At 41.3% G+C, this 13910-nt stretch overlaps 1 protein-coding gene across 10 annotated transcripts in view; it reads left to right on the forward strand.

Annotated features, from left to right (window-relative positions):
- Positions 1–13910, forward strand: part of Map7d2 (MAP7 domain containing 2) — a 126985-nt gene that overhangs the window by 59826 nt on the left and 53249 nt on the right. For 3 of the 10 annotated variants that reach the window (XM_074064468.1, XM_074064466.1, XM_074064467.1), the window contains exons 2-6: positions 1095–1172; positions 2250–2413; positions 8127–8238; positions 9033–9131; positions 11342–11452. In XM_074064468.1, the coding sequence (XP_073920569.1) occupies positions 1095–1172; positions 2250–2413; positions 8127–8238; positions 9033–9131; positions 11342–11452 (564 nt within the window). Of the gene's footprint in view, positions 1–1094; positions 1173–2249; positions 2414–8126; positions 8239–9032; positions 9132–11341; positions 11453–13293; positions 13417–13910 lie in introns of all 10 variants that reach the window. The other 7 variants (XM_074064470.1, XM_074064469.1, XM_074064471.1 and 4 more) reach the window with 3 other exon arrangements.

A 13910-nucleotide genomic window follows, 5' to 3' on the forward strand; every position in this document is an offset into this window, starting at 1 on the left:
AATCCAGCCTGTAAAATCAAATGCATGTGTGAAGGAATTCTGACAATCTAATGTCTGTCACATTAACCTATATCCTCATTCCCACAGCCTACCCTGAGGGCCAGAATTCTAGGCCTCTCTCCTGGACATCAAGTGGCAAGAGCCTCCCTAGAAGTAGTGCAGGTTGCTATGGCAGCAAGACATACTATGAAGTCAGTGTGATGCTCCCAGAGAAGAAGGCCCAGGCACTGGGAATGTGAATGTGCTTAAACATGTAGCTAATTCTCATGACCAACCAATTGTAACAGAGCATGTTAAATTATTTCCAATCTTAAAACAACCACGAAGATACATTTAATCTTTAATTTAGAAAGCCTTTAAGAGTGCTGCAGGGATTGGGTGGAAATGTGGAGCTCTAAGGATATTTCCTGGACCTTTTTTAGGGGGAGGGGAGAAGCTGTCGTTTGTCCCATCTTACTTGTTAAAGATATTTGAATGACAAGGACACAGAAGTATATTAAATTCTTTTCTTGTTTGTTCTGAGATACTAAGGTTGACATCAGAGCAAACTGGGCAAAACCAAAATCAAACTTGGGCATTGCATTTCACAGGCTCTCCTGAGGAACTCATATGGATCCCTTAGTGGTTGGCTCCTCTCAGAAAGCAAAATGTTCACTATTTGTCAACATATCCAAAAATCTTGTCAGTTTTGGGCTTCTCCTTTCCCTCAGGTGGTCCTGCCTCAAGCCTGGGATCCAGGCTAGAAGAAGCCTGGTTAACTTCCCTGCACACCACCAGGCCTCTCTGATACTTACTGCACTTTCTGACCCTTCCAGGGTCAGGCCTAGGGACAAAAGGTTAGAGAAGAAAGGACTCTGTCCTCCCAGGCTGGTATTGGTGCCACTATCGCACAACTTGTCAGGTACATGTAGAAGCTATGGTTATTGCCCCTTGGTTGTTGGGGCCTGTATGTGGAGTAATAGATTGTATCTTTTTCAGATGACGGTGGATGATGAGTGTGTGTGGCCAGATCCAGGGTGTGTGCCCATGTGTCTCTAGCACTCAGCAGATAGAGAAAGAGTAAAAAACTGAAAGTCATGTTTTATCTCTTGTAGGCATGGATGGATTTTTAAAATCAGATGAGAGACAAAGATTAGCTAAAGAGAGACGAGAAGAAAGAGAAAAATGTCTGGGTAAGTTGTACCTTTGGCTGCTTAAGTTCAAGGAAGTGAAGATGTGGTAGTGTGTTTTCTAAAGGTCCTTTGAAGTTTGTCAACAAATGGGAAGAGAGCTAGGACAGTTGCTTTATGAATGTGAAGAACTGAGGGTGAGCCCACATAGCAACTGACATATTCACAAATATTGCATAGTTCTCTGAACAGTTCACTAATTCACTTAGCAAACAATAAACCTCTCCTGTGTCCTAGGCACTGTACTTGGGGATATGGACATGACGGTGAAGAAAGAGAATCAGTTGCTACCCCTGACCTGAGGGAAGTCTTGATGCCTTCAGGTGTTCACTGTGTGCACTTAACTCAGTTTCTTTATTGGGCATGTAGAAGGGCCATCCTGAGAACTGAGAAAATCAGCACTTAAGTCATTTTCTATAGAACAGGGTACCCAGGTGAGAAAGGCTATCCTACCTTTTGCAAGCTATGGACTTACCACCACAGGGTGCTATGAGGTACATAGGTGGTTTGAAGTAACTGGAGGAGCTTTCACGTAATTCTTGCTTGGCCTCCTCTTGAGCAGTTCAGGTACTGCCTCCTCCAAGGAACTTTCCCCTGGTTTGGCCAGGCGAAATTAAGAGCCCCTTAGTAAATAATGACTTCGTAGGAAGGCCAGTCTTATTTTTTCAGCTCAGTGTCTGGTGCCTGGTACATGCACAATTAACTGCTTTTAAATTAACATACTCTTAGGTTTATCATGTCTCAAGTCAGTGTATGGTTTAGCCATTGTGCCTAAGTTTGTGTTAATGATAGCAGTAATAGTCATAGTTCCCATGTGTAGGGGCACTTACTGTGTTATTTACCATGCATTGTCTCATTCAGTCTTCACTATATTACAATGTAGCAAAAACGACAAGGCAGAGAGAGTACATTGTTAACATCCCCAGGGTCACCCAACTAGTGACAGAAGTGCCAGAACCCTATATCTCAATCAGTGCATACTAGGATTCCACCACATTCTTGCTTCTGTGTTCTTGATCTCTATCCAACCTGTGCAGGGCGCTCTAAGCATGAGACCTCTCTTCTGCTTTCCTTCTTCAGCTGCCCGGGAGCAGCAGATCCTGGAGAAACAACAAAGAGCCAAACTCCAGTATGAAAAGCAAATTGAGGAGCGATGGCGAAAAATGGAAGAGCAACGACAACGGGAGGACCAGAAGAGGGCTGCTGTGGAAGAGAAGAGAAAGCAGAAGCTCCGGGAAGAAGAGGTGAGGTCCCCAGAGCCTCCCACCACAGCCAGCTTGGCAGCTCACACAGAGCCTAGTGTTCAGGGCATCTGGGCATGCTTTTTCCAGCCCTAGGGTATTAGAGAGGTCTGCTCTTGAACCTTCTCCTAGTGGCTCACATTCCCTTCTTACAGCACCATGACACAGTGATCCAGTGGAAGCAGCAATAGCATAGGAACAAAGAAACTTAACCACTCAAGTCAGGTGCTCCTTTGCTGTATGACCTTGGGCAAACTTTGGCCTTGATTTATTTGCTTGTCTCTACAGTGAGTGTCTGGATTTGGTGGTCTTTTAAGGATTCTTGCAGGATAAGGGATGGGTAATAGAGATCTGAGAGGTACAGTTTGGAGTTCATGTTTCCAGGGCAGACACGAAGCCAGACCACTAGCTAAGAGGGTCAAGAATAATGTGATCCTATTACTCAGTGCTGGAAAATTAGCCTACCTTCAAATAAAAAGATGCTAGTGTTTTAAATTTTAATGTAGTTCCTTGCTTTAATCATCCTTTTTTTTCCAGTTACCTTTTCAAAAAGAAATGGAATGCAATTATTCCCTACAGAGTCCTTTATTACTAAACTTTGAAGATGTGTATTTGGTTTATAGATTTTTTAACAAGCATATTTTAAGGATGTGATCATATCCTTATATTGGGTGATGATCATTTTTTATTCATAAGGTATAATGACTCATCTTTTAGTATGAACAATATAGCAGTTTGTTAAACTCCACTATAGTATACAAAGACTTTTGTATAAATTTAGTATTTCTTAAAATCCTGAATGCTTGTTTATCACTGTATATATTTACCACTTCCTCTTTTTTAATTAAAAAAACACATATGAACATGTACACAGGCACATATAATGAGATCCATCTATACCCATGAAGCATCCATTTATGGTGATTTCTTTGTTCTTTTTAGCAAATGATGGCCTAAGCAAGGCTCCTAGCTGTTGTTGATGACTGCAGTCTGACTGCTGTGACTTTATCTGCTCTCAGTTCAAATCTCAACTTTACCACTAAGCAACTGGTAGCCAAGGGCAAGTCACAAAACCCCTCTAACTTTGTCTCCTCAACCCCAAAGATGGTTACAGGAATTAAAGAAGGTGACTTTTACAAAAATGCCCAACAAAGCACCTAGCACAGAATAATCACTTGGAAAAAAGAATAATCACTTGGAAAAGTGAGATTCCCTCCAGTTAGTTCAGCTGACCTTGGCAGAAGCCAGTTCGCATAAAAAGCCACAGTATGAGAGGCTGTTTTGGTAACTTAGGGCAGGTTTCTCCTTTTTCAACTTGTATATTTCTCACCAGTCATTGGATTCTCGTTTTTTCCTTCCCATCCTTTATTATTATTATTACTATTATTTTTGGTGGTACTAGAGTTTGAACTCAAGACCTCACACTTGCTAGGTAGGTGTTTTTCCACTTGAGCCACTCCGCCAGCCCTTTTTTTTGTTGGGTATTTTTGAGATAGGGTCTTGCCAGCTATTTGCCTGGACCAGCCTTGAACCATGATCTTCTTGATCTCTGCCTCCTGAGTAGCTAGGATTACAACGTGAGCCACCAGTGCCCGGCTCCTTCCTCCATTCTTGATGACTTAGAGCTTGTCTCCTTCCTCTCTAGCCTCTCCATTTTGATTCCTGACATTTTGCTGGATTGCTGAATCAAGAGAAAGCTTGTCATTGCTGCTTGCAGGAAGGAGCACTAGGAAGTGTCACATTAAATGCTTGTCATGCTCACTCATCGTACAGTGTCACAAGGGTCCACTTTGGAGGCAATTCCTATGTATAATTTCCCTTTATAGAATGGTATTGCTGGGTGCTTATTAAATTAAGTAGTCAGATGACTCCTCCTTACAGATGAGGGAATATCATGCAAGATGGTTGGCCCTAATACAGCTGAATCTTTAGTAGTTTCATTTCTGGTTAATTTTATTTGGTTCTGTGCATTTTTGCACCCCTAATGTGGTGGGAGCAGGGAGGATGCAGTCTGACCCTTGTCAGCACAAACACAAGTTGAGCTTGCTTTTCTCTTTTCCCTGGACACAGTATGGCACAGCAGGGCAGGGCAATGCGAGGTAGGGCGGAACTGAGAGCTGGGCTTCCCAAGGTTATGTAGCAACCCAAGGAAGCAGAATCCTTCCTCTGCCACCTGCTCCCACCCCCAGGATTCCCAGGAGACCTAGGTGTAGCATAAGGACTTGCCACATGCAGGCTGGCCAGTTAACCACATCAGTGTTGCTGCACTGCCAGTACATGACTTTGTTCACTATTTTTGTGGGTGATCTTTAGGGAAGTGGGATTAGTCTGCACTGTGGAAGACCCTCTCAAAAAGAAGTCCTCTGTAGTCATCCCCATGATTCTTGGAGAGCTCTGTGAACACTGTTTCATGCTTAGTACTTGCTTTTCTTCTTGATGAATTTAAATTCTTTTGGTCACACTGTATCTTTGTCAACTAAGAAGAAACCTCAATGGGAAGATTACTCATCCTGTGCAGGCCATTTTGCTGCCTTTTTTGGTAGGACTGGGGTTCAAACTCGGGGCTTCATGCTTTTAAAGCAGGTGCTCTACCACTTGAGCCACATCTCCAATCCATTTTGGTGTGGTTATTTTGGAGATGGGATCTTGTGAACTATTTGCCTGGGCTGACCTTGAACCATAATCCTCCCAATCTTAGCCTCCCAAGTAGTTAGGATTATAGGCATGAGCCACCAGTGCTTAACTCCATTTTTCTTCTTTAGCCTGTTGGAAAGTGTGTTGCCCAATAAGTCCTACCTGTCTGGGTCCAGTATTTAGGAGATCACAAGAGACCTGTTACCCCTCTCCCCTATGCAGCCCTGCCCTCACTTCATATTCCTATGGTTGCCATGATGTTGCTCTTAGTAAAAAGTCCTTATGTCTGTACCAAGGCAGAAGTAGATGATGTCTCAATACCCCCACACACACACCACATTAGGTATATAAGAAAGGACAGAAGCAAATTACAAAATGATCTGGAAGTGAAACCACTAAAGAGTCAACTGTATCAGGACCAACCATCTGGCATGACACTCCTTCATCTGCAAGGCAGAACCAACAGCCTGGCTTCCAGGAGTCTCAGGAATTGGTAGCGGTTAGGTTACTCAAGCCTGCCCTAGGGAACCAAGGATTCGGTTTAGTGTGTACCTGAGCACCTTACCTTGAAGTCATTCTTTCACTGGAGGCTACCTTCTCTTTAATGTGGGTTCCTATAGCAACATTTGCTTGCCACACAACTACAAAATTCAGCTTCTGGAACAAGTTCCTGTCTCCTGACTGAGTTAGTGCTGGCAATGCAGTGTGTTCACCCATTCTCCTGACTGTTGGCCCAGGAAAGTAGGATTTGAAGAAGGAGCAACTCTATATTTCTTGTGCTAAACATAAAACCAGAAAAGGCCTCTTTCAAAGAGTACCTTCATCTCTTTACATAAGTTTAACACATCTAATTGCTTATATTCTCACTTCTTGGTAGCTAAAAATACTCACCAAGCTAGGTGTCAAACAAGATAGTTCTGAACTCACCTAAACAGAAAACTTACTCAGCTGAAGGCCGGCCACTCTCAGAGGACCTTGGCTGGCAAGGTGCAATGCTCAACACCTGCTCTTCTGGGCCATGTCTGTGGAGAGAAAGGCCCCTATGGATCCCTGATAATGACCATTGAGGACTTGTCCCTGGAATGTCATCCCTGAACACATACAGTAAAAGCAGTGGAAAAGGTACAGTTACTCCCACCCCCTCAGACACACACACACACACACACACACACACACACACACACACACACACACTCTCTCTCTCTCTCTCTCTCTCTCTCTCTCTCTCTCTCTCTCTCTCTCTCTCTCTCTACTTTATGTTAAATCCATATAATGAAATACCACTCATCCCCAGTCTCGGCATCAAATGGTGAATTTCTGTTCCCTCCAAGCTAACTTTTGTCTGGCAGATCACCAGTGTTGGTCATCAGGATTTAATGGCCCAGGGGAGGTGTGACTCAAGCAGTAGTGCCTGCTTTGCAAGCCCTAAGCTCAAATCTCAGTCCCTCTAGAAAAAGAAAATCAATTTAGCCAGATGCTTGTGGCTTATGCCTGTAGTCCTAGCTACTCAGGAGGCAGAGATCAGGAGGATGGATGCTCCAAACCAGCCTGGGCAAATAGTTCGTGAGACCCTATCTGGAAAATATTCAATACAACACAGGGCTGGTGGAGTGGTTCAAGTGGTAAAGCACCTGCCCTAGCAAGTGTGAGGCCCTGAGTTCAAACCCTAATACTGCCAAGGGGAAAAAAATAATTTAATCACTCAGGCCAAGGGTTTATAAGGTTGGGATAGCCAGGAAATACACACTCATGATTGTAGAGTTCCTGGTCCCAAACTAGAGCATGATAAATTGTCAATTCAAGCCTGAGTCTTATAAGAGGTAGAGAAATAGGCCCCTGTCCTCTCACAGGTCCATGGAGAGACTTTTGGTAAAAGTTTCTTAGCAAAGTATCATTCAGAGAAAATTACGCAGAAGAAGCTGAGATGTAGGGAAGCCAAATGCTCATCTTATACCTCTGGTGTAGACAAAGGGATAAAGTCACACACCTCCTAAGTGATCTTTAACTGTATCTAGTAAGTGAAATAAGGATGTTTAAGTCATGGTTACTCAGTTTTTGCTGTCTTGAATTAATTTTGCTTACTCATTTTTATTAAGCCATGAAAAATACTATCTTTGTGTTTTGGAGTCAGATAAGATTAGCCCTGCTACCTCTATGTACTGGCCAGCCTTGCTCCAGTGGAGGCAGGGAGAGGAGCTAGTATTTGCAGTGTCATTGAGGTGGAGGAGGTTGCAGAATTAGAAAGCCTTTGATTTAGTGTCAAGGACAATTTTATGAAAGTAAAAATTTGGTTAATACAAGAGAACATTTTTGATAAATCCTCTCAGGAGAGAAGCCTGATGGTGGTTTTCCTTTTCTGGTTAAAAATTATTTAGTGCCCCCTCCCCCCAACCTACCTAACTCTGAGAATGCATGGATGCTTTATTTTGTGGCCAGAAGGTTCTGTACTCTTGTCTTTTAAATTTTAAACTATGCAATATTATCCCTAGAATATTATTAGCAGAAGAATGTTACAATGTAGAAAACAATTGTTTCTCCTTTAAGAAATTCTAAGGTGAAAATAGGGCTTTGTAAAGTAGGTCTCAAAGTCATGTATCACCCCAAAAAGCTATATTTAAGGCTACAAAAATTCAAATTATATTTTAATTTAAAGTTTCTCAAATCTGAATGTTTTGTGCTTTCAATTAAAAATGGCAAGATTAGTTCTGAACCCAAATTTCAGTTCTCTTATAAAGTGGGGCAAAATGGTGCTCGAAACAGGCCTGAAAGAGTTAATGCTTGTTGGACACTATTCTTAAACAAATCAAGGGCTGGCATAGCAGCAGCTTCTCCCTAGGGACAGGATGGGAGGGAAGAGGAGGAGACAGGACAGGACGCAGTGTTCAGTTGGAGAGCCTGAGCTAGCCTAGCCGCATTGTTTACTCTCTACCCACCCAGAACACACTGGTATGGTGGAGAAAGCACATGTGCCTGGGTTTGGGATGCTGAGCACAGAAAGCTCCATTTAGTGACTCAACTAGTGCAGTGAGGCTGGGTGATTGATCTAGTTCTCTGTTGATATTGGATGCTTTGAACTGGGCAGGAGCGGCTGGAGGCAATGATGCGCCGGTCCATGGAACGCACGCAGCAGCTGGAACTAAAGAAGAAGTGTTCGTGGGGAGGATCAATGGCCTCAGGTCCTGGAGGACGTGATGGTAAGTGCACAGCTGTCCTCGCATTGCAGGGCCCCAGTGGGAGATCATGGGTGTCTGCAGGATCTGGGGGATGCTCTGCACAACTTTACAAGGCCCTCTTTTCAGGTATGATGTTTAAAACTGCTAGCTTTCCTGTGTATACATTTCTCATGAGGGAGAGCTGTATATTATTCTTGTTAGCAAGCAGCAGTTGATGTAATAACTGGGCTTTGAGGGAGAGCAAACAAAAATGAATGCAGAGCTTGGTTAGCCAGATCTAGCAGACAGGTCCAGGAATAGTCTGGTTTTAGGGGAGGGAAATGTAGGAGGCACAGTCGTGGGTCCAGATGTGACTGGGCAAGGCACAGCAGTTACCCTCTAAAAAGGGCTAGGCTTTTTCCTTCCTCATTATGAATTTTTGTTGCTCTTCTGATTTTGTTTCAAGATGACTTATTTCATTATCCAGTTCATACTCATCTTTAAAATTTATATGTGTACTTTAGTGTATGGATTGTTACTAGTCTCAGAGTGACCTTTCCCTCTTCAGTTTCATACTACATTTCAGTGATCTCGGCATTCTATTATGCAGGACTTGTGTACTAGTATTCTGAGAGCAGATGTTGTAGTACTGTTTCTTGATTTTGCTGTATTACGCTTTTAACCTTTAGGCAGTGAATATACTTTAGCCTTTCTTTTTCTGAGAAGTCAACAACTCGTCTGTTACTTTTCTATTTCCCTAAATAGAAACTAAAATACAACAACAAATTGGGACTTGTTTCTTTTACCTCTCTTTGCTCTGGTTTTTTGCTGTGTAGGTGAATCAGAAAATACCCCACCCCCTCCTCTAGGTTTAGCAGCCAGCACCCTCCCTCCGGATGCAGGGACCACTGCCACCGCTGAGGAGTCTACCAATGGTATATCCGAGCATCACCATGCCATAGCATTTTGTGATAATTGTTCGGATCACTCTCTTACATCTCTCTCTCTCTCTCTCTCTCTCTCTCTCTCTCTCTCTCTCTCTCTTTCTCTCTCTCTCTCTCTCTCTGTGTGTGTGTGTGTGTGTGTGTGTGTGTGTGAAGCACTTTCACAGTTGATTTCTTAGTCTGACCTATTATAACTTTTTTAAAGATGTGAATGACATGCCCATATTTCTTTGTTCCTCTATCATCATGGAACTGTGCATGTCTTATAACTTGTATCCTAGAGGCATTTCATCTCAGCTCACTAACTTTTGCCTTAAAAATCTTTTTTTTTTTACATTTAGATCTTTGACAGTCTCATTAATCATCTATTTTAGGCATTAAGTAGGGAGGCATTCCTGTTGCTTCTAGTGAAAAACCAGAATGGGATACTTGGGCTTGGTATTAATGTGATGGATTCTGGGAGAAGTGTTTAAGAGGAGTGACAAGGAGTTTATCATTACTAATGCTGGGAATCCAGAGAATTCAATAACTTGGCTTTGTGCTTGATTTTTATCTCTCTCTAAAAGGCTCTTTGTTTTAGATACAGACCTGGCAAACTCTTATGATCTAGATTAAGGACAGAACTAGCAAAACTGTTCCCATTTAATAACTTTAGAAATTCAACCATCTTTGACTGGCAAAGAAAAAACAATATATAAAGGGGATGCAATATTTATCAGCAATGCAGAAGGTCATATTACCAATAGGAATAAATATCCTTGGTTTCTGGCATTCCTTTGACAAAGAACATCCTTATTGGTGGTGCTTGGTAGCACAGATTTTGCTGCATGAGTTGAGGTACTGGCCTTTCCCCACAGAGAAGTACAAGTATAGTAATCATCTACTGAGAATTAGTATGCAAGGCCAGGTCCAGGGTGAGGTGAGTGACTTAGGCACACAGTTCAAGGGAGGAAGCATAAAACTTAGTAATCAAGATAAAAATAATATTTCAATGCAGTATTTTTAAAGATCAAAATCAATACAAAACAATCCATTATAAATAAAACATTGAACTTTTTTATTTCTTTTTATCTCTCCTTCCCTCCCCCTCCTTTCCTCCCTTCCTCCCTTCCTCCTCCCTCCCCCTCCAGGGCCTACCCATGGCTAGGCAAGCACTCTACCACTGAACTACATCCCTAGCCCAAATATTAAATTTCTAAATTTCTATGCTGAGCCATATTGGAGCCTGAGGCATATGGGGAAAATATGCATCCCTATATATGTGGTTTTATATCATTTCTAATGATTATTTTCCCAGAAAATTAAAGTACTTCAAAAGTAGGAGTGTTAAAACTCAAAACATCATTGAAGTTGAAATATTGTATGTATCCCCAATCCAAATGTTTTATACTTTGACTTTAACTAAAACTATTTAAGATTGTTCAGAAATTGTCAGACATGACAATTCTTTCATTTGAAAACAAGATGAGAGGAGTTGGATTTGAAAATGTTACTGATGAGTTTCCTCATTCTACAGCAGTGGGCACACATTTTTCATTTTGGCCTCAGGCTCCAGCATAGCTTAACAGGGTACTGTCAGCACCTCTCTACTGGCCATAATCATTTAATTTAGAAATTAGTCTGAAATAATGACTGCAATATGAGAATACCAAACTTAGAGTCACATGTTAAAATCCTAACCACAGCTGTTAAAAGCATTTACGAAAGGGCCATGTGACCCCGTCTCTTAATGAGAGGAAAAAAACCAATTGCCTTAAGATCATTCTGTGTTAAATACAGCTCCTTGCATTACAAATTACATCTTTGTTCACCTTGAGCCACAGATTACCTTCAATTTCAGTATACACAGCCTCAGTTACCATAGAATGTTTTCAGGAGTGATTTTTCCTTGGGTCCAGGTTGGTTTTGTTTTTTTGTGGTATGAATGTATATAAAAATCCCTGGACCCAAGAAAATGATGTATGGAGTTAGCATGACTTTAGTTTAACATTTGAGTGAGTAACATTTGAAATTGAAGGAACATGGTGAAGAAATTGCACACCAATGGCTGCTGTAGCCTGGGCATTTCCAGATTAGGATAAGGATATACCATATAATGGAAGCAGAAGTATATGGATGAGGACAGGAAGAACACCGTGGGATATGTATTTCTCAGTCTACAGTGGTTTGAATATCATTGTCTTTAATGCATTTCTCTGCAGCATGTGACAAACTTTCAACATCAACCATGAATTTGCCAAAGCAGACGGAGCCCCCCATGAGTAAACGCCTGTCTTCATCTACCGTGGCAGTATCCTGTTCCCCAGACCGAGGCAAGTGAATGTGTAAACTTGGTCTCTCCAGTTTGCTTTTCTGGTTTGAGCATCTTACCATTGGCCTTTGTAAGAGCTGCCTCTTGAGCCTTTTGCAAATACTGCCATGTTCCTAACCTCCAGGGCCTTGCTAACAGGACTTTGGAAAGTGGTATCGCTTCTTAGGATCAGATCATTGTTGAATAGGGGCAGGAATTGATATTCTACAAGACTGTTCCACTTTCTACAGTGCATGGAGGAGTTTTAAAATTACCTACCTAGTCAGGCATAGGATACAATTGATTAGCCAGAAAGAACAGACTTAATGAGTCAGAATTACCTGGGGGACTTGATATGTGAAAAAATGGGCCTCTGCAGTTGTCCATGGTTTGTAGGCCTGCCCAGTTTCTAGATGAAAACAGAAACACAAAAGTAATAGACAGTCTCTAAAAGAAGAATAAGATAGGAGCCTTTTCCAGCATTGTTTTGAGTTGGGAGATGATATGTATAGGGTATCTGTGTTCTAACAGAGACTCAAATGAGTCATTAAAAACCTGAATTTATGCATTGCAGTGTGTAGGCTAAGAAAGGGAGTGTTCAGTTCTCTATGCATTATATGCATATCCTAGAGCACCACTGAAGGAGCATCAGTTACTAGTGGAGTATTGAACATGTCAAGTCATCATCAAGGGGTGAGCAAAAAGAGTTGTATGACTTGGAAGAGTCCTGTGGGCCTATCTGGTTGTTGTTCACTGGCATTGACCTCACCCTTTCATCCCAGAGACATGGTGTGTGTGTATGTGTGTGTGTTTGAGTGTGTGTCAGTGTTCCTGTGAGTGTCACAGTGCTGCTGATTTCTGGTGCTGTTCATGGGTAAGACCCAGGGACATGGAAGTAAGAGTTGGATGAGAAAATACTTACACACTGTTAACTCTATAGCTGTTCATTAGTGAGTGTATTCTGTATATTTTCAGTAATTCACATGGTTATAGATTGATGTTAAATTCATTTTTGCATTAACATACATTAAGCATATGTTATTATGTGTTATTGATAACTGAATTACCTGCTTATAGTTTATAAATGAAATTTTTTGTGGGACTGAGGTTTGAACTAAGGGTCTTCCGCTTGTAAAGCAGGCACTGTACCGCTTGAGCCATACCTCCAGTCCTAAATTAAAAACTTTTAATCCCCAAACCACTTATTAGTTAATAGACATCCAAAAAATACAAAGTAATTCTTTGTATCCGTGGTTGTATAACATGTTCTAAAAGCATTAAAATATTTTGGTCATTGAATTTTAGATTATGAGTCCAATTGTCTTCTGTTAAAGTTAATAATCAGTTGGCTGTTACTATTTTTGTGCCTTCTCATTTAAATTTTGGCCTTATTTACATGGAAAAAGTGTGAATGGATCGGTTTTTGTACTCTCATAGGATAATATACTTCATTTAAAAATCATATGTGATGAAATATTTCCTAAAAGAGGACCTAAAATGAGTGTTTTGTAGCCATAATCTGTTTTTCAATGTTAGGTCTACCTGGGGAGTAAATGAGTCCATATGAACATCTTGGGAGATGGGCTAAATCTCTTCAAGTGATACAGACCACTATACTGTAATAGTATATTAAATAAACTCTGACATCCCAAGAGAAGCAATGCACTTTCCCAAACTCTGATGCATCATTTGTTTTATTTTCCTGTGACAAACTCCAAAGCTATCCTTTGTTGGAATTATTTTTATTTTCCACATTTGTTCTGCCATCCAAAATTTAATTTGCCTCATGCACTGTGTTGTTTAAACATTTTTTGTTTTATTTTAATTTTGCTTTTTCAATTTTCATTTGATTCCATCCCTCAGCTCATCGCACTCACCTTAGCCCCATGGAAACCTTTCTTGTTATGCGACTGTTGACACCCACACAGGCTTCTTTAGCCAGAAGCAGAAGTGCACTCATGCTTTCTGAGCAGGCCAGTGACTCAGGTAAAAGAGGCCAAGCTGGTGACACCAAGGAAAATGCTCAAGGCAGCGTTGGTCAGCCTTGAATTTATTTCTGAAATTTTTTCTTCCCATTTACTGGCTTTGTGAAATATTTTCATTGGTTAATAACATTTTCTACCCACCAGTGTTTTGCTGTTGCTGTTTCTTTTAAATGTCACAGAGGTAAGTTAATTATTTTATGATCGAGGATGTGCATTAGGGAAAAAATGTACTCGATGAGCTATGGAATTTAGTAGACTTTTCTTAGGAGATGGTTTGGCAAGGTAGCCTGTAGACCACAGTCTCTGGAGTCCCATAACTAGCTCTACCACTTACTAGCTCTTACCATTTTGGGTAAGTTAATTAACTTTTCTAAGCCTCAGTTTGCTTATCTATAAAATTGTCATGAGAGGTGAGTGTACTAGCACATGGCTGCCATCTCAGCTATGCAGGAGGCTGAGGCAGGAGGATTGCAAGTTCAAGGGCACATAGTGAGA

Source organism: Castor canadensis, chromosome X, assembly GCF_047511655.1.
Source record: "Castor canadensis chromosome X, mCasCan1.hap1v2, whole genome shotgun sequence".
In the NCBI taxonomy this organism is placed as follows: Eukaryota; Metazoa; Chordata; class Mammalia; order Rodentia; family Castoridae; genus Castor; species Castor canadensis.